The sequence below is a fragment of the Tasmannia lanceolata genome, unplaced genomic scaffold, assembly GCF_043159265.1.
Source record: "Tasmannia lanceolata isolate RefF3 unplaced genomic scaffold, GAP_Taslan_0.1 ptg000024l, whole genome shotgun sequence".
NCBI classification, from domain to species: domain Eukaryota; kingdom Viridiplantae; phylum Streptophyta; class Magnoliopsida; order Canellales; family Winteraceae; genus Tasmannia; species Tasmannia lanceolata.
The window spans coordinates 2,991,805-3,017,916 of NW_027518701.1; the positions used below are offsets into that span (position 1 = coordinate 2,991,805).

Below are 26,112 nucleotides of genomic sequence, written 5' to 3' on the forward strand. Positions count from 1 at the left end.
CCATGTCCCGTTCTCTATCTCAAAAAAAACTTATTTTGTCCCATCTACATTCTCCCCATACCCTATTCCCAAGATATCCCCCCATTTTTGTAATCTCATCAAACTCATCAAAATAAGCCTTCTCTTCTTCCTCTGACAAAACCTTCTCTTCTCCAATGAGTCATCCTTTTCTACCTCCACTGAAACCTGTTCGGCCCTACCAATGCAGGATTTGATCTTCCCACTGAGCTCCACCTCTACCGAGCCTCTAGACATCTTCGATTCCTCATTAGGAATAGTTGTGTCCTTCTCCTTCTCCTCTTTTTGGCTTTTTTCCGCCACAACGGCCTTCATACGAGTCTTTTGTTCCTTCCGTTCTTCTTCCAAGCGTTTTTGAAAGTGTGGCAGTTTGTATTCCGAGATACAAGCTTCTTTAACAGATCTCTAACCTGTTAGTTGGAAGAACTCTTCCTCCTTTTCTTTAGCTTCCTTCTTGAACTTTTCCACTGAACTTTCATATACGCCATTGCTATCTCACTTTTAGTCGGGGATCCTTCGCACGCTCTCTTTTAATCCTGCCCTTCATTTTTTAATTGCTTTTTTTCCCCAATTCCCAATCCTTCATCCCTTGCAGCCTTCCCTTCACCTTTGTCTTCCATTATTTACTCCTCTCAGAAGACGAAGAGTCCCCAGGTCTCTCAAAGCTTTCCGGCATCTTAAGAATATCAGAGACAAATTGTTGCTTTTTTTCTCTTCTGCTTGAACATCAGCCCTCTAGCTTCTTCTTATAGGGGAAAGTACCGCCTTTTCTAGCCTCTAGGAGAGAGGGCTTGTAATGATGACCATTGGGCTTATTAACGTCGTGCATGAAAGAGCCATTTCCAGCAGGAAAAGTTTTCGTTTTCCGATTAAAATTGACTTGTTTCTCAGCCAAGTGGCGCCTCTGAGCTACTTTCTTGTTTGACCTACATAATACTTTCTTGTTTGACCTACATAAATCCTTTTTGTAGCTAAAGTTTGTATTTTTCGACGCTATCCCCAGCTTCTTGTCCTTTCAGCCACGATGTCTGGATTCCAGAGCAGATCTTTTCAAAAAATAATCACCTTTAAAGTTTTTATATGCATTCGTTCCTGCCGCCTTATCAAATATTGGTATCCATCGTGGGTTATTATCCTGACTTAATCCCACTCGGTTTGAGGTATCCATTGACAAGCCGCCATGTGTGGGAGCATTAAATATGCCTCGCTTGACAATTCGACTAGCCTCAACACCAATCAGCCTTGGTCTTAGAGCACTAGCCAGGGAGGTCTCAGCTACCGCCTAGCCAGAATCAAATTTGAATTTGGGATCCAACGGATCTTTCTGGCTCTCATGTAAGAGCTGTTTTTTTTTTTACCTATTTTGGCCTCCTTCTCTGCCACCCTCTTCCGGCGCCGGCGTAAAAAATCCCATGATGCTCTTTCCATCTTGACTAACCAACTGGGACGAATCGTCCTCAGTTACAGCTTCAAGCATACATCTAACTTAAGTTAAATAAACCTTACTATCCACTTTTAAGTTAATGAACGGTTTCACAAATTTCCAATGTTGAGTAAGGACCTTTACTGAGGCAAAGGCCAAGCAATAGTCGTGATCCCCTGATAGTTGGACCTGAAGTACTTGTCCAAAAAGCCCTCCCAGAGCTTCAATCGTTGATAAAGACCATGCATGGAGAGGAATATCGCAAAATCTTAAACACACCGTCTCCAGTATGAAGGGCCGGGTTTCAGGAATGCAGGGAGGTAATAGAGTTACCCAGAGCATCTCCCCCTTTTCGGAGAACCCAAAGTGCTTGCTGCTCCTAGTCAAACCTGAATAAGATTTCTGATCTATTAATTACGAGAGGCTTTGGTAATAATGGCATATCCCAAGCTTTAATGGCCCACTGCCAAACCTCCTCAAGTTCCCATGAAGGACATTTCATGTAACCCACCAGGTATTTTTTTCAGCTCCTTCTTACGTTCCTCCACTTCTTTTCCGGCTATGGAGATTTCAGGGAATCTCGCATTAGCTTCCAATTCAGGGGAGGACACCACCTCTCTCTTTCCTCGCGATGAATGACCCCCGTCTTCTCCAACTTCGGCACACGCACGCATTTTCTACATTTACTTCGAGTGCCAAAGTTGTAGTATCCACAGGCTACACACTTCCAATCATCAGCTTGATTCGAGGTCGATGGTAGTCCGAGATCCTCCGCCCACCTTCTTGAGTTCTTTCTACAATTAGAAAGTTTTCCTCTAGGATCAACTGTTCTCTCCTCCTCATTTCCGAAATCAAGGTCATACTCCTGAGAGGTCCTCAGCAAGGATCGAGGTGATGGATTTAAGCACCGTCCATTACCTAAGAGAACCAGATTTTTTCTGCAACAGTCCCTGTCAATCTCCAACGACTCCAACGACTGCAGAGCTTCAAAAGCTGAGTAGCCAGCCGCAATAATGTCAAGATACACATCTTTGAGGCTTTCTATTTTTAGTATCCGCAAGTGCAAATACCATTGGCTATGTTTCTTCCCAGGTAAAGGACCCCTGGGGAGTTCTCTCGACGATGGCCAAAGAACTCCCGAACTCCATCTCTGATTGAAAATATGAATTATTGAACCAAGAAAGAAGAATCCAAAAATCTTAACTGCTCTATCTCCTTTTTTTTCCTTCTTATTATGTCATTCAGGATCTCTTGATTGGGAAGATGATTGGTTCAGGTCGTGAGGTGGATGGGCTTTATCGTCTTCACAGTAGCCCCTCTCTTGCCATTTTGCATAGCTCTGTCGACGCCTATCAGTGACATTGTCGCCTTGGACATCCCTCCCTGCAACGACTTTAGCAGACATCTATTATTTCTAGTCCCGTCCAATCCTTTCAGTGCGAGTCCTGTGAACTTGGGAAGCACCATCGTGTGTCTTTTCCCTCTAGAGTAGACAAATCTCGAGTCCTTTTGAGTTAGTCCATTATGATGTATTGGGTCCCTCGAGGACTATGTCTCGTTTTGGATATAGATACTTTATCATTTTTGTTGATGACTTTTCTCGTACGACATTGCTATTCTCATTTAAAGACTGCTCATGCTTTTCGCACATTTCATGCAGAGATTACTAATCAATATAATTGCACTCTTAAATGTTTTCGCACTCATAATGCTAGGGAATATTTTTTTTATATCTAATGGCTTTCAGAATTTCCTATCCACTCATGGCACCGTGCATCAGTCCTCTTGTGCTTACACCTCTCAACAAAATAGTGTAGCTGAGGGGAAATTGAGGTATTTACTTAATATGACCCGCACTCTTCTCCTTGAAATGCGGGTCCTTAAAGCCTAATGGAGCGACACCTTTCTTAACTCATTTTTCTGGCTAATCGGCTCCCCTCCTCTGTCCTTGATGGCACATCTCCTTTCTCTGTCTTACACCCTCACCGTGACCCCTTCCCCTTACTCCACAGGTCTTTGGTTGTGTTTGCTTTGTCCACAATCTCTCCTTATCCTCGATAAGTTAGATCCCAGGGCAGAAAGGTGTGTCTTTCTGGGGTATTCTCGCACCCGGAAGGGTTATCAGTGTCATAACCCTCGACTACGACGCTTATTTGTCTCCGCCAATGTCTCCTTCTTTACTGCTCCAGCTGCGAGCAGTACCTAGGGGTGTAAATGGATATTCGGAAATTCGATTACCGTCCGCATCCGAATCCGTTTAAAGCGAATATTATCCGAATCCGTTTCAAGCGGATATTATCCGAATCCGTTTATGAGATATCCGGCTCTTAGCGGATGTGAATCTGGTAAATGGTATATCCGATCCGTTTAACATCCGAATCCGAGAAGTAAATCCTTTTTATTTATCATTAATATTTATTTTTAGTAATGACACACTATCTTTTGTTTCTATAAGAAAAGTGAATATTCTTTTTAGAAAAATAAAAATAAAAACAAAAATAGCCCAAACCCATTCCATCAAAATAACCCAAACCCATTCCATCATACACACAAAAAAAAAAAAAAAAAAAAAAAAAAAAAAAACCCAAAGACCACTACCAACACTATCATCCATCCCCATCGCCTCCCAAAAAAAAAAAACCCAAAGACCACTACCAACACTATCATCCATCCCCATCGCCTCCCTCTCTCTCTCTCTGCCTTTGTTTTAAAAGGAAGAAGATGATCTCATATATTTTAGGGTTTGAGAGTTAATTTTGTGAAGAGAATGTAGAGGTCTAGTTTTAGGGTTTGGAAAATTCATTCAAGTAAGTAGGAGAAAAAAGATAAAGTGCTGCAATAAAATGTTCGAATTTACCGGATAAACGGATACGGATAATATCCGAATTCGAACAATATCCGACGGATACGAATTTGGTAATAGATATTAAATATCCGTCGAATCCGAATCCGAATTCGGATAGTGTATACTGTAATCGAATTCGGATATAGCCATATCCGCTCCGAATTCGATCCGTTTACACCCCTAGCAGTACCATTATACCTGACTCCCAGGTCCCTCTATCTCTTCTTGTTCTACCTGATCCTGTTGAGTCCACTTCCTCTTCAGTACAGGTGACTTCGGCCCCTCCTCCAGCTCCTACGAAGGTCTATTAGCGGTGTCCGAGGCCTAAGGCCCCCCATCCTGTGCCCGAGGCACCGCCTTCTCAACTGGAGATGCCCGCTAGTTTGTCTCGGTACCACTTCTCCCTTCTTGAGATGTTACTCCGAACACACCGATTACTTCCCGTACCTGTTCCCATTCGACTGGATATCCTATTTCTAATTTTGTCTCACATGATCATCTCACTCCTTAATTTTGTAGTTTTGTGTCTTCTTTGTCTTTTGTTTCCTTGATGTAGTCTGTGGCCGAGGCTCTTGCGCCCCCAGAATGGCGCGCTGCTATGGTCCCAGAGATGGCTGCTCTTCAGGCCAGTCAGACTTGAGATTTGGTCTCTCTTCCTCACGGTGCCCAGTTTGTGGGTTGTCGATGGGTTTTCTCCATCAAATATATGCCAGATGGGACGATTGAGTGCCTCAAGGCGCGCTTAGTTGTGAAAGGGTATACACAAACATTTAAGGTCGACTATACTGAGACCTTCTCCCATGTCACCAAAATTTCGTCGATTCGTGTGTTGATCTCCCTTGTAGTTAACTATGGTTGGGTCCTCTATCAGTTAGATGTGAAGAACGCCTTTCTTCATGCTGACCTCACTGAGGAGGTGTACATGGAGCAACCTCCTGGGTATGTTGCTCAGGGGGAGATGTCCTCGTCAGTTTGTCACTTGTGGAAATCTCTTTATGGCCTAAAGCAATCTCCTAGAGCATGGTTTGGGAGATTCAGTGATGCTGTTATGTGGTATGGCATGAAATAATGTGTTGTTGATCACTCTTGTCTTTAGCCATTATTCTAATGCTAGATGTGTTCTTCTGATAGTGTACATTGATGATATTATCATTACTGGGAGTCACTCAGTGGGCATACAGAAGTTGAAGGCCTTCTTGCAGAAAGAGTTTTCCACCAAAGATCTAGGTCGCCTGAGGTACTTTCTTCGGATTGAGGTAGCCTATTCCACTAGAGGCATTTCCCTCTCACAGAGAAAGTGTGCATTGTACTTATTGGATGAGACGGGTTCTCTAGGAGTAAAACCTGTTGTTGTGCCCATGGACCCGAAACGGAAAGGAGAATTGTTAGATGACCCTGTCAGATATAAGAGATTAGTTGGCAAGCCTATATATCTCGCAGTCACTCGTCCAGACATCTCATTTGTTGTGGGGGTAGTCAGTCAGTATATGAGCTCACCACGTACCTCTCACTAGCGGTACTCCAGATTCTCAAGTACTTGAAAGGTGCTCCAGGAAGAGGCTTATTATTTAAGAGGCATGGTCATGAGATGATAGAAGGGTTCACGGAAGTAGATTAGGCAGGATCTCCAGCAGAAAGGAAATCCACCACTGGCTATTGCACCTTTGTTGGGGGTAACTTAGTGTCATGGCAAAGTAAGAAATAGGACGTAGTAGCCAAATCGAGTGCAGAAGCATAAATTGAGCCATGTCACATAGGAGTGGAGAGCTTATCTGGTTGCGCTCTCTCCTATCTAAGATTGGTTTCTCGCCATCATCCCTAGCTTAGCTATATTGCGACAATAAGGCTGCTATTCACATTACTACCAATCATGTTTTTTTATGAGAGAACCAAGCACATAGAGGTGGACTATCATTTCATACGCCGGAGAATCCAAAAGGGCAATATATGCACTAACTTCACTCATTTTGAGGATCAGCTAGCTGATGGTTTTACCAAGTCTTTGAGTAAAGCTAAGCTAAGTGATATTTGTAACAAGCTAGGAATGTATGATATATGCATTCTAGCTTGAGGGAAAATGTTAGAAGGTGTATATGTGCCTAAGGGCACTTTAGTCTTTGTACTCTTTCTCTTATTATATAAATACATAAGGGAGGGGGAGCTCTCTCTCTCTCTCTCTCTCTCTCACACACACACACACACACACACACGCACACACACACACTCTTTCACTCTCAACCTTTTCTCTCCTCTCCTTCAATAGTGGTACTTATTCTCTTTGGGAAGGAGAGAAACAGGAACCCACTCATTGGCTCATATGGAAGGAAAGAAAAGAGTGTTCAAAGGGGTATCTAAACATGTAAAGAATATTTAAAGGCAAATCTTCCCTACGGTTGTCCAGTGGCTATCTAGTCTTACTACGCCCCGAGTTATTTCAGTGTCCTCCTTATATAGGTCTTAAGAGATCATGTAGAGAAGTGTGCAATTTGAGGACCCCTGTTTTACACCCAACTTGCAATGTGGCTTTTACCTGACTATGGTGGGACAACTAGGTAACCTCTTTCCTTTTCTTTTCTCTTTCTTTTTCTGTAAATGATTTTGTAATTGGTTTTCGAATAGATGAAAAAAAATCGGCTGCCCACTTCCTATTTACATTGGTCATTGGCAAGGTGCATTTTGGTCATTTTAGAAAACCATGTGAGATTTCCTTACTCTTTATAAAGAGGGTTTGATTAGTTCAATGACGATAGATATATCTTCTACAACGCATGTACAAACATGCTATAGAATGATAACGCAATCAGGCAATTAGCATAGTGCAAGGTAGATAAAAAAAATTCTATGTTTAGCACACATGCTAGTTTACATATGATGTGTCAATAAAGTTGTGTGAGTTGCCACCAATGAAGCACGGATACGGGTACGGGGTGCAGGTACGGCACGATACGGGTATGTGGATACGTGATTTTAAAAAAAAATTAGGATACGGATACCTTGGGGGTATGCTGAATATAATATATTTTTATATTTTATTATATATTTATAAATAAATAAAAAAATTAAATACTTTGTTAAAGAATTCAAACAATTTAATTGGAGAACAATCAAATAACAATAACATCACCAAAATCTAATATTACTTCTAAGTTGTTAGGTTTTTAATTACGGGATATATATATTATAGATATTTTGATATATTAAAACCCCCCCTTTTGTTAATTGGGACAACCCCTCTATTGTAAATCTGTAATTTTCGATTTAATTTGAACAGGGTGCGCACCCGATACTTACACAAACCCGGGTGCGTACCCGGTACGCACCCAAAGAGCACCCGCACCCGCACCCGATATGCGCCCGACACGGGTACGTGGGCCTCCGGAGAGTACTTGTGCTCCTTAGGTTGCCACCAAGTGGTCCACGTGTAATATGTCGATACGGAGTTCCACAAACCTAGAGTTGGATTATTGTCAATCACTACCGAGGATTCAACCAAATGTACCCTTAGAAAAAAAATATGAGATGGATAGAAAATTTCTTGTTTAATGACGAGTACCTTGTCATGTGATCCAGCACTTGATCCACTCTTACGGGTCCTAATCTCGGTAATCCAGCCTAAAGGCAACCATTCCGGTGAATCCCCCATTGGCAATACGAGCTAGATGTTAATTAAATAATCAACAACTAAATATAGAAGTCAAAGATACTGAAGAACCAATAAGATAGAAGATAGGAGGGGCAAAGCTTACTTCTTCTGGGTTGTTTCTTGACCAAAGGCTGATGCCTCTTAGTTGTTGAGTGTGGTTGTAGTGCATTCCACTTTCAAGATAGCAAAGGACCTCACCGTTGGAACGGAATTTGTCTGCAGTTGTCGGATTAGTATAATACTATAAAACCACAAATAAATAAAAGTGGTCTTAGCAGTTGTTATACTTATATCAGATAACATGCCTACCAAACTCTAGATCCTCTTAAATCACTCATTCAGTTTGTGTATCACTTTATTATTGATAACCGGATTCCTTGTCCTCTTCATCGGGACTATGAACCATCTCTCGTGTCACTGGTGCTAATACGACACCCTGCTCCTTTCAGTCCTGACAGATTACATAGCTTCTTCTTTGAACTCGCGCGCTTATTGGCCTTTTCGACCCCAACATGTAATGAGTTACGCACAATCCTCTTTCCATTAAAAATTAAGTTACTCTTCGTCTAACAGTAGCATCTCTGTCATAAATCCAAGGCCTGCCCAACAACACATGTGTGGTCTTCATCGAAATGACATCACACCAGACGAAGTTCGTTGCATTCTCCGTGTCCACATTGCAAGATACTTTGAGCGTGGAGATTTGATCCTCCAACCTCCAGACGTAGATATTGTGGTACTTATTTTCTTTTGAAAGGAAAGAAATAGGAGCCCACTCTTTGGATCATATGGAGGGAAAGAAACAAGAGAGTATTCAAAGGGGTATCTAAACATGTAAAGAATATTTAGGGGTATCTAAACATGTAAAGAATATTTAGAAACAAATCTTCCCTACAGTTGTCCAGTGGTTATCTAGTCTTACAGCGCCCCGAGGAATTTCAGTGTCCTCCTTATACAGGTCTTAGGAGGAGATCCTGTAGAGAAGTGTGCAATTTGAGGACCCTCGGTGTAGATGGACCACTCCTCCGCCTGTCAAGATGAAGCTAAACTTTGACGGTTCGAGTATAGACAATCCTGACTCGGCAGACATTTGGGGCTACTAAGCAACGAGGCTAGCGAAGTTCTCTGGTCTTATTCAAGACCAATGCATGAGGACTGTAACGAGATGGAGGTACATGCTCTTCTTCATTGGATCAGGTGGGTAGAACCATCTCAGATTGACCAAATTATCATCGAGGGGGGTTCGCTAAATGGAATTATATGGCTGAGACATGATCCCTTTTCCGTGATGGTTTGTAGATGTTATAGAGTTCGCTAAACGTAGTTATATGGCTGAGACATGATCCCTTCTCCATGATGGTTTGTAGATGTTATAGAAGAGATTCAGGATCGATTAGAGGGCTACAATACAAAGGTTTGGCATGTTTAGCGACCGGCTAATTCGGAGGTGGATGCTCACTCTTTCCGATGTTGAAAGCGATGATTTTGTCATTCAATCACTTGACTCCTTGAGTAGGTTGCATTGGTTGTGTTTTTCCTATACTGTAACCATGACATTACTATAGATGATTATATTTTTCGTGACCACCTTGGTCATTGGGCTTTTGCCCATTTTAATAAATTTTTCATCATTCACAAATGGTGGGAGCCTCGTGCACTGCGCCGCCCTTTTTTTTCATCATTCAAAACAAATTACATTACACCAGACAGAGTCCTTGTATGATCCAATCTCTAAGGGAACCAAAAATCGCTGATCAACTTTCATCATTGCATCATTAATCAAGGCCACTCTGTAAGGCTGTGGGTGTTTCTGTCACCTTTTTCACAAAGGTTTTAGATACCACATTCAAAATGCTCCCATTATCAACTATCACCTTGCACACTTTCTCAACACATGATTCGTATTTGGAAGGTCGTGGGTGTTTCTTTGTTGATAGTCCCACCTTTTTCACAAAGGTTTTAGATACCACATCCAAAATGCTTCCATTATCTACAATCAACTTGCACACTTTCTCTCCACACCTGACTAGTATTTGGAATATGCTTGTGCTCAACCAATCTCCCCACGCTCTATAAAGGAAGTATTTCACCACATTCAGGTGAGATTCTTCCTCATATATCGCATTATCCTCTGAAGCTCCACCCTCAGTCGGATCCAACTGCCTCGCTCTGAGTACTTGTCATCCTCAACAACAACATTTAGATTGCGCTTAGGACAGTTCGTGGATCTGTGTCCCCACTCTTCGCATCAGTAGCAATGCATGGCATTTTATTGCAGCCTTATCTATACACCTTTCTCTTATCAATGTATTGTGTCGTCTTAGAGCATTGATGTAGGACGATCTATGGGAGTATCTTTTACAGTTAGGTTGAAGGCTTCATGCCCACCAATTTGCAAACCAGCAAATGACAATGGCCTTATCCTTATAATATATACATAAGAAAAAGAAGAAAACTAGAAAGTTCGAAAACCCTAAATAAAAATCTAACACTTTTGGACTAAAATACCCTTAAATGACTAAAAGGCTCTCTCCCCACTTAAAATTGTTGTAATAAATGTATGGGACATTTAAAACATTCATAACACAAAGAACTTATGTGATTTTGATGGTAAAAGACTCTAGCATCCCTCGTAGCTTATAAAAGACTTAATTAACACTCTAAAAACTAAATAAAACTCTTCTAGAATTAACGATAGGCTCCATCTTCGTAACTGCTTTGATTCATGGCATCTTGGATGGTCTCCGTCAAAGATACTAGCCTAGTGGCATCACCAGTAGGAGGGGCTGTCCTAGGAGCCTTGAGTGAGTCAATACTCAGTGACCTTCTAGTAGTCATCACCCTGGCTTGATATCCAAGCCTCCTAAACGACTATCTCAAGGTCTCTCCTATCTTCAATGTCATCTGGAAGGCATTGCCTAGATCGTAGATTTTTATTTTTTATTTTTTGAATGGTATTGTCTAGATCGTAGATATGCATGACATTCATCCCGCATTTACTCTCCATTCGTAAGTCATAACCCATCCTTGAAGCGATAAAGGGACTTTCAATCGTCCTCCTAGACCTCACACCTCAACAGAAACTCATCAAATCCCAACACATACTCCAGCATTGATAAAGCTCCCTATCGGGTGACCATTCCGATCATAAAGCTTGCCCTAGAAATTGGCCGCTAGGAACTCTTCTTTCAATAGTTGCTTCATCTTGTACCAAAATATAATAGTTGGGTGCCCCATGCGATATAGGAGAACCCTTGCGATATAGTTTCTCCTCATGCTGCCTCCACCGAGTCTTTGCATGGGCTACTAATTTTGTCTCAGTAGATCTAACCTTTTGTTCCTCGGACATGTCATACAAACCAAAGTAGTGTTACAGCACAGTTTTGTGCACAGAAATGAGGCAATAGTACACTGATTTGAAATATGTTCCAGCAGAAATAATAGAAACAAAAAACAGCCAATAATAACTAGCCAATATCCGGAGCTTAATGTGGGAAATAAAACTGAGAGAGAAATAATTACATTATGTAATCAGTAGTAAGCACATTCGCACAGCAGATTGTCTCTATATTACATGCAGAAAACAAAAACAGCAAGCAAGACAAGATATTAAATGGAAGAGAATAAGAAGCAAGTACCCAAGGAATACAGCTTAGGGTTCTAGGAATCCACCTAGAGTTCACAGACACCAAGTATCCACTCAGAAATATGGCATAAGCTTTCCTTTTCATTCATGAATTTTTCGTCAAGTTAGATGTAGAGCGTCTTCTTTAAATAATAAAAACTAACCTGAATAGAAGTAGGACCAGTGTCTCCTAATTAAACTAGATGACTTAAACGACTATAGATAGCCCTTTACTAAAGTCCTAATAGGACATGGATGTCCTAATTAACTTAAAGGACATGAATAGGCCCCACAAATGGTCATGCGAATAAGTGGGCCTATTGGGCCTTAAGGCACTAATGGGCGTAGACCCCTTCATTTGGACTTTCTCTTTGGTGGATGGGTCCCATCATTATGAGAAGGATCCAATTCAAGATCTCACCCAATGACGATCCTACGGATCCTGAGCTATGCATGTGAGGAACCGACCCAAGTCCGGCCTTTTGCCACCCCTATTGAATAGGTTACTGAGCAAATAAAAAAGGAAGAATGGATCATTTGTTTTCAAACCCTGGAACTTGTTAGAATAATCATATAGCAAGTCAATTTTTTTATGGTGAGTAAAATAGTTCGGACCAGTGAATTCAACACTGGATCAGTATGGACATGCACCCAAGTCAAGTGTATTAACCTAAGAGCGAAAGCTATTATATTCCACATAAGCAACGACAAGTCAGTTGGGCAACAAGAAATCAGTTAGGCAATGAACCTTCTTTGAGTCTAATGTAACCAACATACCTTCAATGTTTTCCTTTTCCAAAGGCCCAGCTTCTCATTGCAAACCACTTTGAAGAATGACTCTCTTCTTCTTTTTTCCATAATCACCAATAGCCCCTCACCAAGCTTATTGATATGAATTCTATGCTACGTCCTGATCTTCAAAACAACGGTAATTCTTTTTGGCATTTAAAGTTTTAAACATATAAAGGGCAACACAATTCACCTTCATCTACATTAAACTCGTTGTTCAAGGAATATCTGAGCACAGGAATTTTATAGAAGCCTGTGCTAGAATGAATAAATTGACCAAAACTAGTATGAATATTTCTTCAAAAAAAAAAAATTGATAGTTAAATGAATTTAACACTCTCAAGTATCCCAACCGCTAGAAGCCTAGGGCTCATTCCTTAACATACTATGGACAATGGACAAGATTTTTGCACCAACAAATCAAGTATTTTAACTTAATCACAAAAGCCACCCACTTCCAAATGGACAGAAAAAATGACCAACTAGTGTAAACCTTCTCCAAGTCTAACTAAGAATCATTTCATGCAATCTTTATTTCTATTCCTTTCAATTCATGGCAACACAAACATCAACAACCCGATGCAAAAATGTATTGCCCATAACGGAAAATAGATTGTACATCAAAGAATCCCTTGTCCATTACTGACCTAAATTGCATGCCCTACACCTCCTAATCTTCAAAATAAGTAATCTCCACGGACATAAAAGGAAATGTTTCCTTCCATAACACCTTTATATTAAACTCCTTTAATATGGAATAGCCAAGCAACATCACTTTCAACGTACACATTATTCAAAACTAACAAAATCTCTCCCAGTAACTAGAATTGTTTTTAAAATGGCTATAAAGCCTTCATCTTCTATAACCAAACTGTTAGGGGACATATCAATTTGGATAATTTTTAGTTTTTTTTTTGTTTTTTGAACAGTGATAATTTTTCCTAGTTAGCACATTGACAAGGGACATGCACCAATACCCTACAGTTTTTGATGCAGTACCAAACCCCAACATATTATCTCAAGCTCCAGAAAACCCATCTACCAAATCCACATAAAGGAATTTCAAACTGTGAGCATTCTCTAAAACTACCATAATAACCATTTCACTCCTCCATAAACGACCCCATAGACATCTTTGACCGCATCTAAGAATCTGCAGCCAAATAAAAAAACCAGTTTGGAAGTCATTCACATTTGTTCTTATAGCGTAATATTCAATGCTCACGATGGCATTCGGCCATATTTCTATGCATTCCAAATCCCAGTCTTCAAAATACATGTACTTTATTGAGACAAATAGAACCAAAACAAATGCCTATTTCCATAAGTAGCTCTCTAATCTGAGAATATGCCAAGAAAGTCGTAGATCATTTTCTTGTGACAATTTCAAAAGCTGAGGTCATAGAGTTGTCGTCATTTGCATGTGACGATCTGGTCAATTAATAATACAAGATGCTTTAGAGCGTGTTCGAAACTAGAGAAGTATCTGAAACATGGCAAGAACGTTAAATGCAAAACCACAAAAAAATGCACATATACCACGCACCCAGAAAAAAACCTATAATAATTAAAAAAATCACAAAGTCTAACAGAAAAATCCTATCCTATATAGTAACATCACTTTTATGCCAAAGAATCTCCCAGAGATAATAGGAATGAGGCAGGAGAAGATATTTCGGAGTTTGCAGCGGCATATGATTTGACGTTAACAAATATTTTTTTAAGAAAAGAGATTCACTTGATAACCTTTAGAAGTGGCACCAACTGTAGCCATATAGATTTTATCCTTACTAGGAGAGAGGAAAGAGTTGCGATTAAATATTATAAAGTCATACCCGGAGAGTGTTTAGTCACACAACATAGGATGGTGGTGTTGGATATATGCATTAAACATTGGAAGAGAAGAGATAGAGATGTTAGATATCCGAGGACTAGGTGGTGGAATCTTAAAGGGGAAAAACCGAAAAACTGAATATGTTTAAGGATAGACTGCTTAAAGAAGGACCTTGAAGTCATGACAAAAGGACTAATATTATGTGGAATGAGATGTCTAGTTATATCAGGAAAGTGGCTAGAGAGGTACTTGGAGAATCTAGAGGGAGTGGGCCTCCGTCTAAAGATACATGGTGGTGGAATGAGGAGGTCCAAAAGGCAATTAGGTCTAAAAGAGAGTGTTATAAATGTTTGCATCGGTGTAGAAATGAGGAGAACATTGAGAAGTATAAAGTGGCTAAAAAAGAAGCTAAGAAGGCAATAAGGGAAGCTAAAGGCAAGGCCTATGAGGATTTGTACCACAGTTTAGGGACGAAAGAGGGTGAAAAAGACGTTTACAAGCTTGCTAAGATGAGAGAAAAGAAGAGCAGGGACTTGAATCATATAAAATGCATCAAAGACGAGGATCAGAGATTGTTAGTAAAAGAAAATGAGGTTAAAGAGAGGTGAAGAAGTTACTTCGATAAGTTGTTTACTAGAGAACCCGTAGCGAATTTGGGAGAACTTGATAACGCTTTTGATGATACAAGCCGGAGGTTTGTTGGTAGAATTCGAACATCAGATGTAAGAGTAGCACCAATTACCGAGGAATTAACTAGATTATTTAACAATATTTTGAAAACTAAGAATATGCCTAATATGTGGAGGAAGAGTATATTAGTACCTACTTATAAGAATAAAGGGGATATCCAGAGTTGCACCAATTACCGAGGAATTAAGCTAATGAGTCACACCATGAAGCTTTAGAAGAGGATAATTGAGCATAAGACTAAGAAAAGAGACGAAGGTGTCAAAGAATCAGTTTGGCTTCATGCCCGGACGATCGACTATGGAAGCTATCTTCTTGATTAGGCGGTTAATTGAGAGATTTAGAGAAAATAAAAAGGACCTTCATATGGTTTTCATTGACTTGGAGAAAGCGTATGATAGGGTTCCCAGGAGTGTTATGTGGTGGGTCCTTGAAAGGAAAAAGTGCCTACTAAATATGTTGATATGATTAAGGATATGTACGATGGAGCAGTAACTAGTGTCAGAACTACGTATGGCACGTCAAGTGAGTTTCCAATTACAGTAGGACTACACCAAGGATCAGCTCTAAGCCCTTATCTTTTTACTCTAGTTATGGATGAACTTACGAAGGGGTATCCAGGATGAAGTGCCGTGGTGTATGTTATTTGCAGATGACATAGTATTAATTGACGAAACCAAAGCAGGAGTTAATGCTAAGTTAGAATTATGGAGAACTACTTTGGAATCCAAAGGTTATATACTGAGCAGGACTAAGACAGAGTATATGGAGTGCAACTTTAGTAATGTAAGGAGGCAGGGCGAGGATGTAGTAAATATAACTAGATAGGAGGTGCCTAAGAGGGATATCATTCTCTATCTTGGTTCAATCCTATATAAGGAAGGAGAGATTGAAGAGGATGTTAACCACAGAATAAGAGTAGGTTGGTTGAAGTGGAAGCATGCCTCAGGAGTTTTCTGCGATCATAAAATACCTACCAAGTTGAAGGGAAAGTTTTATAAGACAGTTGTGAGGCCCGCCATGTTGTATGGCTCAGAATGTTGGGCCACCAAGAAGCAACATGTGCATAAGATGAGTGTATCGTAGATGCGAATGCTTAGATGCAATGATCTGAAAATCAGAATCGTGTCGTAAATCGTAAGAGGGGTCGAATCGTAAATCGTAAGATCTTTTCAGATTTATATATAAAAATTAGAAAAACTTAATAAAAAATAGAAAAAATTATAAATAAGAATAAAAAGAGTGATTATCAATTTTCCATTCAAAACCATTAAAACAGGATTGTAAAATACAGGAATTGGGAGTTGAGAAAATACAGATTTTTTCTAATTCATTTAATTTATCTGAGGGCTGACCTCACATGCAAAGACGAGAGAAAAAAAACGTATATATTAATATCTATTAGAGGAGGACCCCACCTCAGCTGGCTTTTGCATGTGAGAAAAGCCACACTTGGCAAATTTTATTCTTACCTGAGAACAACAAGAAAAAAACATATATATATTGGAGGAGGACCCCACCTCAGCTGGCCTTTGCATGTGAGAAAAGCCACACGGGTTGATTTTTTTGTCAGATTTTATCTTATTCATTTAATTCATCTGAGGGCTGTTCTCACATGCAAAGACAAGAAAAAAAACATATATATATATTGGAGGGGGACCCCACCTCAGCTGGCTTTTGCATGTGGGAACAGCCACACATGGCAGATTTTATCTTATTCATTTAATTCATCAGAGGCAAGAAAAAAAACATATATATTGGAGGAGAACCCTACCTCAGCTGGCATTGGCATGTGGGAACAGACACACAGATTGATTTTTTGGCAGAGTTTATTTTATTCTTTAATTCATTTGAGGTGGCTGTTCCCACATGCAAAGACAAGAGAATAGCATATATATATATATATATATATATATATATATATATATATATATATATATATATATTGGAGGAGGAGAGAAGACAAGAAATAAGAAAAAAAAGGGAAAAAACTGCAAAATCACTCACGGGCTCAAGGCACAGTGAGGGTTTCTTTTTGTTCTTCTCACGGCACAGATTTTCTTCCTCTTTTCTTTCGTGCTGGCGAGGAGCAAGGATGCCATCAAGGGTTTCTTCCTCTTCCCAAACCATCAAACCCTAGCTTGCAATCCCAAACCAGCAAACCCTAAATCGATTTGGGTTTTTTTTTTCTTGCCGTCTCACATATATGCATTAAAGAGAGAGAGTCGAGAAGAAAGGTAAAAGTCGATTGGGTTTTTAACTTAAGACCTTGGCCCACTTTTTTCTAACAAAAATGATAGCTAAAATGAATCGTACGATTCACAAAAATCGTGCGATTCAAGATCGAATCGTACGATTCAACCCAAAACCGATTCATTGAAGCGATCTGAATCGTTACCTGTACGATTCGATTCAAATCGTACGATTTGAATCGTAAATCGTACGATTTTGACAACATTGCTTAGATGGATGTTCGGTCACACAAGGTTAGATCGAATTAAAAATGAAGACATCCGTAAAAAGGTGGGGGTGGCACCATTTGAGGAGAAGATGAGAGAGCACCGCTTAAGATAGTTTGGGCATATCCAACATAGGCCTTTGGATGCTCCAGTGAGAAGAAGTGACTCGTGCCAAGTTGATGAAGTAAAAAGAGGTAGGGGCAGACCGAACACAACTTGGGTAGGAACAGTGAGTAAAGACTTGAGGGCTAGGAATATAACAGAGAACATGACCTTGGATAGGATAGAATGAAAGAAATTGATCCATGTAGACGAACCCAAATAGTGTCAGGATTAGACTTAGTCAATTTGACCCGGGTAGATCCCTTCACCTTCTTCATGAAAATTTTCTAAAGGATTCATTAGCCGACCCCAACTAGTTTGGGACAAAGGCTTAGTTGAGTTAGTTGAGTTAATCTCCCAAAGATAATGGGGCTAAATTTCTGAGAACACCCTGATTCTAAACAAACTAATAAGTAGCGATTTGGAGTTTCAAACTACATTCCAAAAGAATCTACCAAAACTTCCCTCATTGATACTAAGCAACAATGACTAGGAAAATTCCACCCATCACAATAACACCAATTTCTGACAGCTATGCCACTGTTGATGTCAATCAAATAAAAAGTAATATAAAAATCCAATATAATCATACCGTTATTCGACCGTAACAGCATTGAACCATCAATCCACGACAGCAAATTGCCTACAACAATGAGCAAAATTTCTGGCACTATCCTGATTCTAAAAGCAACCATAAACGCCACTCAAAATCTTCCAAGTGATCATTGTTGAGAGCACTTTGGTCAATTCAAAGAGCCAGACTTCTTTCTCTCAACTTCATTCAGAAACAAGAATAATTCAATTGATTTCCTAAGATAAAGCACCTTCCCATCATGCACACCCAGATTCCATCAATCTGTTTAGGAACAGTAACCTCTCAACTCATTAACCTATATATAACAGAATTCCGCCAACATTCTGCTAACACGACACTCGCCTTCCAAAATCACAGTTTTCCACAAATCAAGCAACAAAAAATCGTACGCAAGCCGGATCTAAAGCTCAGATCACCTACGAACAATAGTAAGAATGCTAGATAACTTCCATCAGGAGAAAAAAAAAAAAGCTAGAAAACTAGTAATTTTTTTTTGAAGAAAAAGAAAACTAGTAATTGGCTGTCCCCGTAAGTTTCAGTGAATCATGTCGTCAGATTCCGGCCACGGAAATAAAAAATTGCATGAAAAAAAACCAAGGCAGCAGAGGAGCAGATGTCATATGGCTATTGGAAGGGGAATGCATCTGGCAGAACAGTAAAGAACGTATAAACCCTTTAAATAAGTTCTTTCAACATTCCCTTTGGAGTTATAAGGTGTATGTAACAAGGAAAAGGCACATTTCGGTTTCTTTGATGCCTCAAATTTCTTCGATGCGTCAAATATGTATCAACATCCTGTCAAGTGTAGCTAGAACTTTTTCTTCTATTTCTTTCCTAATTTTTTATTTAGTTCTTTTAACATTTTCCCTTTTCATTTTCGGATATATGCTATAAATAACATATACGGAACAGTGCTGATTGTATGTGAGGAAAAAGTTCACCTGCTCCCATTCGTGGGAGCAATGGACCTCTTTAAATGATATTCAAGGCCCATATAGATCCTGGCACACTTTAAACTAATGAGAATGAATGACCTACAGTTTGAGGAACGACAACTAAACAGACTATCAGGTACTGATCATCAAGACATTCGCACATTACAGTTATGAGTAAAGAAAACAAAAAATTATTAGGGAAAGCCAAGAATAAATATTGCGCAACTGGTCAATAACCACTTTTGGTCTCAAATCTTTGGCATTGTTAGTGGAGTACAAAAGAAGTGGAACATGGGAGACTACACGCATGTATATCTTGCTGGGTGCCAGCCTGCCAGGTCAATAGCTTCAGTAGATCAGGAAATGTCAGGCAGATGTTTTGTACTTGGGTCCTTTTTTATGGCACCCAAATATTATTTTTTTTCACAATGTTGCTTCTCCTGTTCACGCTTGCCAGGGAACTCGATAAACGGCCTTCCCGGTCCTTCCTATTATTGGGAAGGATCAATAATACTACCATATGAGCAGGCGTACATCTTACAATGACAAGTTGAAGTTTCAACAGCAGAAGTCCCTCACAATAAAATTTGTCGTACTGATCCCTGGCTTTTCTTTCCAGGTGCACATTTAAAGAAGCACAGACCACTCTTCTATTTCACCATGCCTTTAGACGGGAATGACTTCCTCCTACCCTTTTTGCCTAACCCTAACCAATTCATGGAAGGGAGGGAGCTTTGGATCATAGTTGCCAGAGTAGGAAGCGAGTGGGGAGCCAGTGCCAGAAGCGATGTGGGAAGAAAAGAGGGAAGCGAGGGGCTTAGAAAAGAGAAAAGGCGGGCAGCCAAAAATTCAAAAAATAAAATAAAGAGAATGTGTGGGAATGATTTTAAATTTTGGCTAAAACCGAAACATTTCAGCTGAAATTTCGGATTTCGGCGCAAACGGACACAAAATTCACATGAAATCGGAAAAGTACAAGCGTTTTTTATCCTTTTTACAAAATTTCCACCGAAAGTCCAAATTTTTTTACCGAATTCTATAAAATTTCCACCAACATTTTGTTAATTTCGGGGGAAATTTTGAAAATTTCCATAGAAATTATCGAAATTTCCACCGTGAAATTTCGTTGGAAATTTTTTTAAAACTGAAATTTAATATAATTTTTTACATGATTTTGGTTGAGGTCGAAACCGACATTTAAAACCTTGTGTGTGGGAAGCGTTGAAATTTAACACGAAGCATATAATAAGCCTTTTGGAAGCAAACAAGAATGACAAAAAAGAGTATGATTATAGTAGGTTAGGGAGGAAGGGTTCATATAGGTGGATTACAAGTAGAAAAGAAGACTTCGTGATTGATCAGAATTACAAGTTTTAGGAATTTACAATTTCAAATGTTTTATTCATATTTATCTAATGTTGAGTTTTTGGAAAAAGTTCCACATAATTTCCATTTGAAACTTAAGATGAGTTTTCAAATTTTAAATGGACTTTTTTTAAAAAGATCCTTCAGCATTATCAAAAGAAGAAGAAAATATTCCTTTAGGAAGAAGTAATCACCTAAATAGGAAGCGTACTCTTAATTAGGACGAAATGCATAGGAAGCGTATGGGAAGTGCGCTTCCTCTAAATTTGGGAAGCGAGAAGAACTTAGCTTCCGAAGTGAGTTTCTGGGGAAGCGAGCTTACCATCCAATTAGGAAGTTTCCGGTAACTATTCTTTGGATACTATAAAATGATTTAGTTCAAGGTAATTCAGAATAAGACATGAATTGTCTCTAAAAAAAAAACAATAAGACCTGAATCTCCTGATAATGGAGCAAGGATCGGAAGACCATTAGCAAGTAGGTGACAAATACACCCTATTTTATAATTTAGGAATGTAGTAATACAAATTTCAGAACTTTATATAAATGAATTGGGCATGTAATACTTCCACTAGCACAAATAACGGTCCTTTAAAGCGGTGATTTACCCATCATCATGAAAAAGTACCTATAAGAAAGGGTTATTAACAGCTGGGATTAAAGAAGGTAGAAGTTGGGACTTTTTCCCTATTGACAAGGGCTCCAAGTGTGTAACATTCCTTGAGGTCAAGCCCAAACTTCACACTCACCAATGAAAAGGAAAGAGATATTCCAAAACGTAATAGGAAGTCAGTGTATCTAATCCAACATCCTATTCCGAAATGGGCTAAGGAAATGCCAAGGGGTAAACAATATGATATGTTTGTAAATTCAGTACGAGTATTCACTGTTTTTTTTTTGAATGGTACGTGTATTCACTGTTCTTGAGTGGATTACATATGTAATTTCCCATTCATTTTCTGGTCCAGTTTACAAAACATCGATGAAAACAAGATATTCTTGTAGAAAAACTACTTCAGCATAATAAGCAGAAACTCTTTGTTAAAGTATAAAAGATAAATAATGCCTTTCTCCAACCGCTTAAGCTTTTGGAGAAGTTGGTAAGTTAACATGGTATCAAAGCCAAAGGTCTCGAGTTCAAACCTCCCGGATAGCAAAAATCCACATGCGATGGTTGGCCCAAAGTGGGACCACATGTGCCACGTGTTTGCCAAGTGGGCCACACGTGCGGGGGAGTGTTAAAGTATAAAAGATAAATAACGCCTTTCTCCAACAGCTTAAGTTTTTGGAGAAGTTGGTAAGTTAACACTCTTTATATGCTGACATGCCAAAAACAGGACAAATAAAGGAAGTTGAAGTAAAGAACATAAAGAAAGACGATTTAGAGTTGGAGACTATTTAGACTTACAGAGAATTTGTTTTGTATTGACTGTGCATCATCGTCGATGCTTTGTTTCCTTGGTTTGATTACGCGTTTTCCTAGCTCACCGGTTTCAAGATAGTGAAAGACATCTGGTTTAGAGCGGAATTTGCATCCAGTTACAGGATCAGTGTAATACTGCAAAAAATTACCAATTACAAAAACATTTGTCTAGTTCCAGATGAAGTATGTGTACAGATACAAAACATAAAAGATAAAATGAGCAAATATTAGATGGAAAGCAACTCAGCATGATAAGAACATAGACATCAACATGAAAATAAACCACATACCAATAACCACACTTTGTATAAAAACCTCACCCTAAGTGATCCAGATTGTAGGCCCAATAAGAGGCGTATTTCCCCATTAGAATTTATTTACATGTTATTTAGTTTGTAGGATATTATTTACATGTTATTTAGTTTCTAGGATTTTATTTTCATGTTTTTCAGTTTTTAGGGCTTTTATTTATTTCAATGGAATTTTACTTTAATTGCCTATATATAAGCCTTTTTTTTAAAGGCAATATATAGGCCTTATGTAGTAGAGCTTTTAAGTTTTTGGATGATTAATTGATTGATTGAGATTTCTCCCCTCTAATTCTTCCTCTACTTCCAATTCTCCTCTCCTCTCCTTCTCTCCTTCCCCTATTCCTCTTTTATTCTTCTATTCTTCTCCTCTTTCCTCCTCTTTCCTCTATTTCTCTTCCTACTCCTACATCACTAAGGCTTGCTAACTTGAGAACTTTCCAGCATGCAACTCCATTTGGAGGATTGTCCTCTAGCATGACGACATTTTCCAGGCTACAGGGTGGTACATGGTGTAGGAAATAACATAGTTTGCTAGACAAGAAACATTACAGTTCCAACACAGTTCAGGATTGCTAACTTCAGAACTTTCCAGCATGCGAATTGATGTGGAGTAGTCTTCAAGCATGAGCATATTTTTCAGGCTACAGGGTGGAACATGGTGTAAGAAATAACACGTATCGCAGCATATAGTGAATGTAACTTCAAATCTGCAAAATACGTAATTTCCATGAACATAAAAGGAAAATGTTTGTAAAATGAAAGAGAACGAAACAATGTTGATGCCCCTACCAGCCTACCATAAACTTTCCTAAGGCAACCCCTTTCACCATTTTATTACAAATGGCCTTGTGGATATTAGAACCCAATAAATGATCAGGTTGCCCCTTGCAAAACCACTTGAGAGGCCCTTTATTCAAGAATAATCATCAATATTTCTTAGTAAGCATATAAGCCGCCTAGCCTTAGTTTGTTTAAACCTAAATAAAATTAAAAAATAAATAATACAATGAATGCTTTGACAAACACTCCTCAATAAACTTGTTAAACATAGGAATATTCAAGCATATAAAAAGAAAAAGGGAGATTATGACAGCCCCAAAATTAGGATAACTTTTCTTAGTTAGCACATTTGAAAAGGGGACCAATACCCTACAGTTTTCAATGCACTACCAAACCCCAACATTAATTCAAGCCCCAAAAAACCCATCTATGAAATCCACAAAAGAATTTCTAAACTGTAAGCCTTCTATAAACCGACTATATTAACCATTACACTCCTTCTTTCTCCATAAATGGACTCATAGATATCCTTGAACACATCTAAGAATCTGCAGCAAACTAAAAACCAGTTTGGAGGGCATTCACCTGTTTTCTTATAGTGTAATATTCAATGCTCACGAACGTATTCGGCCAATTTCTATGCATTCCGCATCCCAGTCTTCAAGATACATGTAATTTGTTTCGACATAAATAGAACCCAAAAAATGACTACTTCCATAAATAGCTCTCTTATCTGAGAACATGCCAAGAAAGTCATAAATCATTTTGAGGTCATAGAATTGTTGTGATTTGCACGTGACGATCGGGTCAGTTAATAATGAAAGACACTTTAGCGCGTGTCCAAAACTAGAGAAGTATCAGTAATATGCCAAGAAAGTTGCATGCAATCATTTCTATGCACACAAAAAAATATAATAATAAAAACAACAAATCACAAAGTCTAACAGAAAAAACTACCCCATACAGTAACATCACTTGGATGCCAAAGAATCTCCTAGAGATAATGGGGCTAATTTTCTGAGGACACCCTGATTCTAAACAAAATAATAAAGAGCGATTTGGAGTTCCCAACTACGCCCCAAAAGAATCTCCCAAAAATCCCCTAATTGATACTAAGCAATAATTAGTAGGAAAGTTCCAACCATCACAAAAACACCATTTTCTGACAGCTATGCCACTGCTGATGTCAATAAATAAAAAGTACCATAAAAACCCCAACATAATCATACTAACACCATCGAACCATCGATCGATGTCAGAAAATTGCCTACAACTACGGGGCTCCTGTTTCTAAAAGCAACCATAAATGCCACTCAAAACCTTCCAACTGATCATTCTTGAGGGCATTTTGGTCAATTCAAAGAGCCAGACTTCTTTCTCTCAACTTCATTCAGAAACAAGAATAATATTCAATTAACTTCCAAAAATAAAGCATCTTCCTAACATGCACATCCAGATTCCATCAATATGTTTAAGAACAGTAACCTATCATCTCATTAACCTACATATAACAGAATTCCACTAACATGCACCCGGTACAAAACCCTCGCCTTCGCAAAATCACAGCTTTCCATAAATCAAGCAACAACAAATCGCACACAAGCCCAATCTAAACCTCAGATCCTCTCCACTACCAACAGTTGTAAGAATGCTAGATAACTTCCATTTAAAAAACAAAAGAATGCTATATAACTAGTAACTTCCATTCAATAAATCGCACACAAGCCCAATCTATAACAGAATTCCGCTAACATGAACCAGGTACAAGACACTCTCGCCTTCGCAAAATCACAGCTTTCCACAAATCAATTAACAGCAAATCGCACGCAAGCCCGATCTAAAACTCAGATCCTCTCCTCTACCAACAGTAGTAAGAATGCTAGATAACTTCCATTCCAACAACATAAAAAAAATAAGAGAATGCTAGATAACTTGTTTTTTTTTTGTGAAATAAAAAAAGATAACTAGTAATTGACTGTTTCCGCAGGTAGGGGGCGTAATGTCGTCAAATTCCGGCAACTGAAACCAGAAATCGGAAATGCTGAGAATCTAAATCCGAACAGGGAGAGAAATGCAAGCTTTTGAATCTGAAACCCTAGATTCAGATTAGACACTGATACAAGACACTCAAAATCAAAGTTTTGCACAAATCAAGCAACAACAAATTGCATGCAAGCCCTGTCTAAAGCTAAGATCCTCTAACAACAGTTGTAAGAATGCTAAATAACTTCCATTCAAAAAGAAAAACAAAAAAGAATCCTAGATAACTAGTAATTGACTGTTCCAGTAAGTACCAGTGCCTCATGTCAGATTCCAACGAAAATCCGAAATCCAAAACTTTTTTTTTTTTTGAAATAGCGATTTGCATTAATAAGAAAAAGTGACAAGGGAGCACCCGAGAAGGGGCAACCCAGAGAACAAAAACAAGAAAGAAGAAACAGAGAAGAAGAAGAAAAGATACAATAAAAATAACAAGATTATATTACGGGGGAAGATGATCGAACCAGAGAATACTCCCTCCGAAATCCGAAACTATTAGTCTCTAACTCCCACAAAGAGAGAAAAATGCAAGCATTCAAATCCGAAACCATAGATTACGAGAATCGAAGAGGAAAAAACAACAAACAAACTGGATGAGTCGAGCAATCCGAAATCTGAAATTCCGGCTACACGGAAATCGAAAATCCGAAACGATGATACTCTAACTCCGAATAGAGAGAGAATGCAAGATTTCGCATCCGAAACCCTAGATTATGAGAATCGAAGAGAAAAACACAACAAAAGAAAGTGAATGAGTTTGAAAGATGAGATTATTTTTTTACCCTATCTTTGGTACCTTCCTTGGAGCCTCTCTTCCTCGTCTTGAGCTCCATAGTCCAGCCTTCCGGAAGCCATTCCAGTGTTTTCTTTCACCGGAGATCTTAACATCGTTCAAGATCAAAATCTCTCGAAAATGACTCAGAGCTCGTCCTTACCAAGAAGAAGAAAATGGGAAAATCGCTCCGAAAAAGTTAAAAACTGTCCCGACACTTTCCCTCTCAGGATTCGCGAATGTGCGAAACGTGTCGGACGTTTTATTAGGGACCTATTTTAAATGACTTTTATGACCTGGGTACTTTGTGACAATGACGGGTGTGCCCATTTTTTAGGTCTGACTTTGTGAGTATGGGAATAGGGGCACGTGGGGATTTTTGCTTTTGGATTTATATGATTGGAATAATCTCAATTGACAGTGATAGTTTGGGGTAAAAGTTGACAAGGGGCTAATGACCGATTCT

The 26,112-nt window shown here is 39.0% G+C and overlaps 1 protein-coding gene across 12 annotated transcripts in view; it reads right to left on the bottom strand.

The window, feature by feature from the left end:
* Nucleotides 1-25,823, bottom strand: part of LOC143857207 (uncharacterized) — a 44,468-nt gene extending 18,645 nt beyond the window's left edge. For 3 of the 12 annotated variants that reach the window (XM_077367613.1, XM_077367607.1, XM_077367606.1), the window contains exons 1-2: nt 25,657-25,816; nt 21,729-21,878 (exon numbers count right to left, since the gene is read on the bottom strand). In XM_077367613.1, coding sequence (XP_077223728.1) covers nt 21,729-21,878; nt 25,657-25,707 — 201 coding nt within the window. In that variant the 5' untranslated portion in view covers nt 25,708-25,816. Of the gene's footprint in view, nt 1-7,839; nt 7,942-8,032; nt 8,146-12,331; nt 12,470-21,728; nt 21,879-25,656 lie in introns of those variants that run through there. The other 9 variants (XM_077367608.1, XM_077367614.1, XM_077367617.1 and 6 more) reach the window with 9 other exon arrangements.
* Nucleotides 25,824-26,112: the final 289 nt, after the last annotated feature.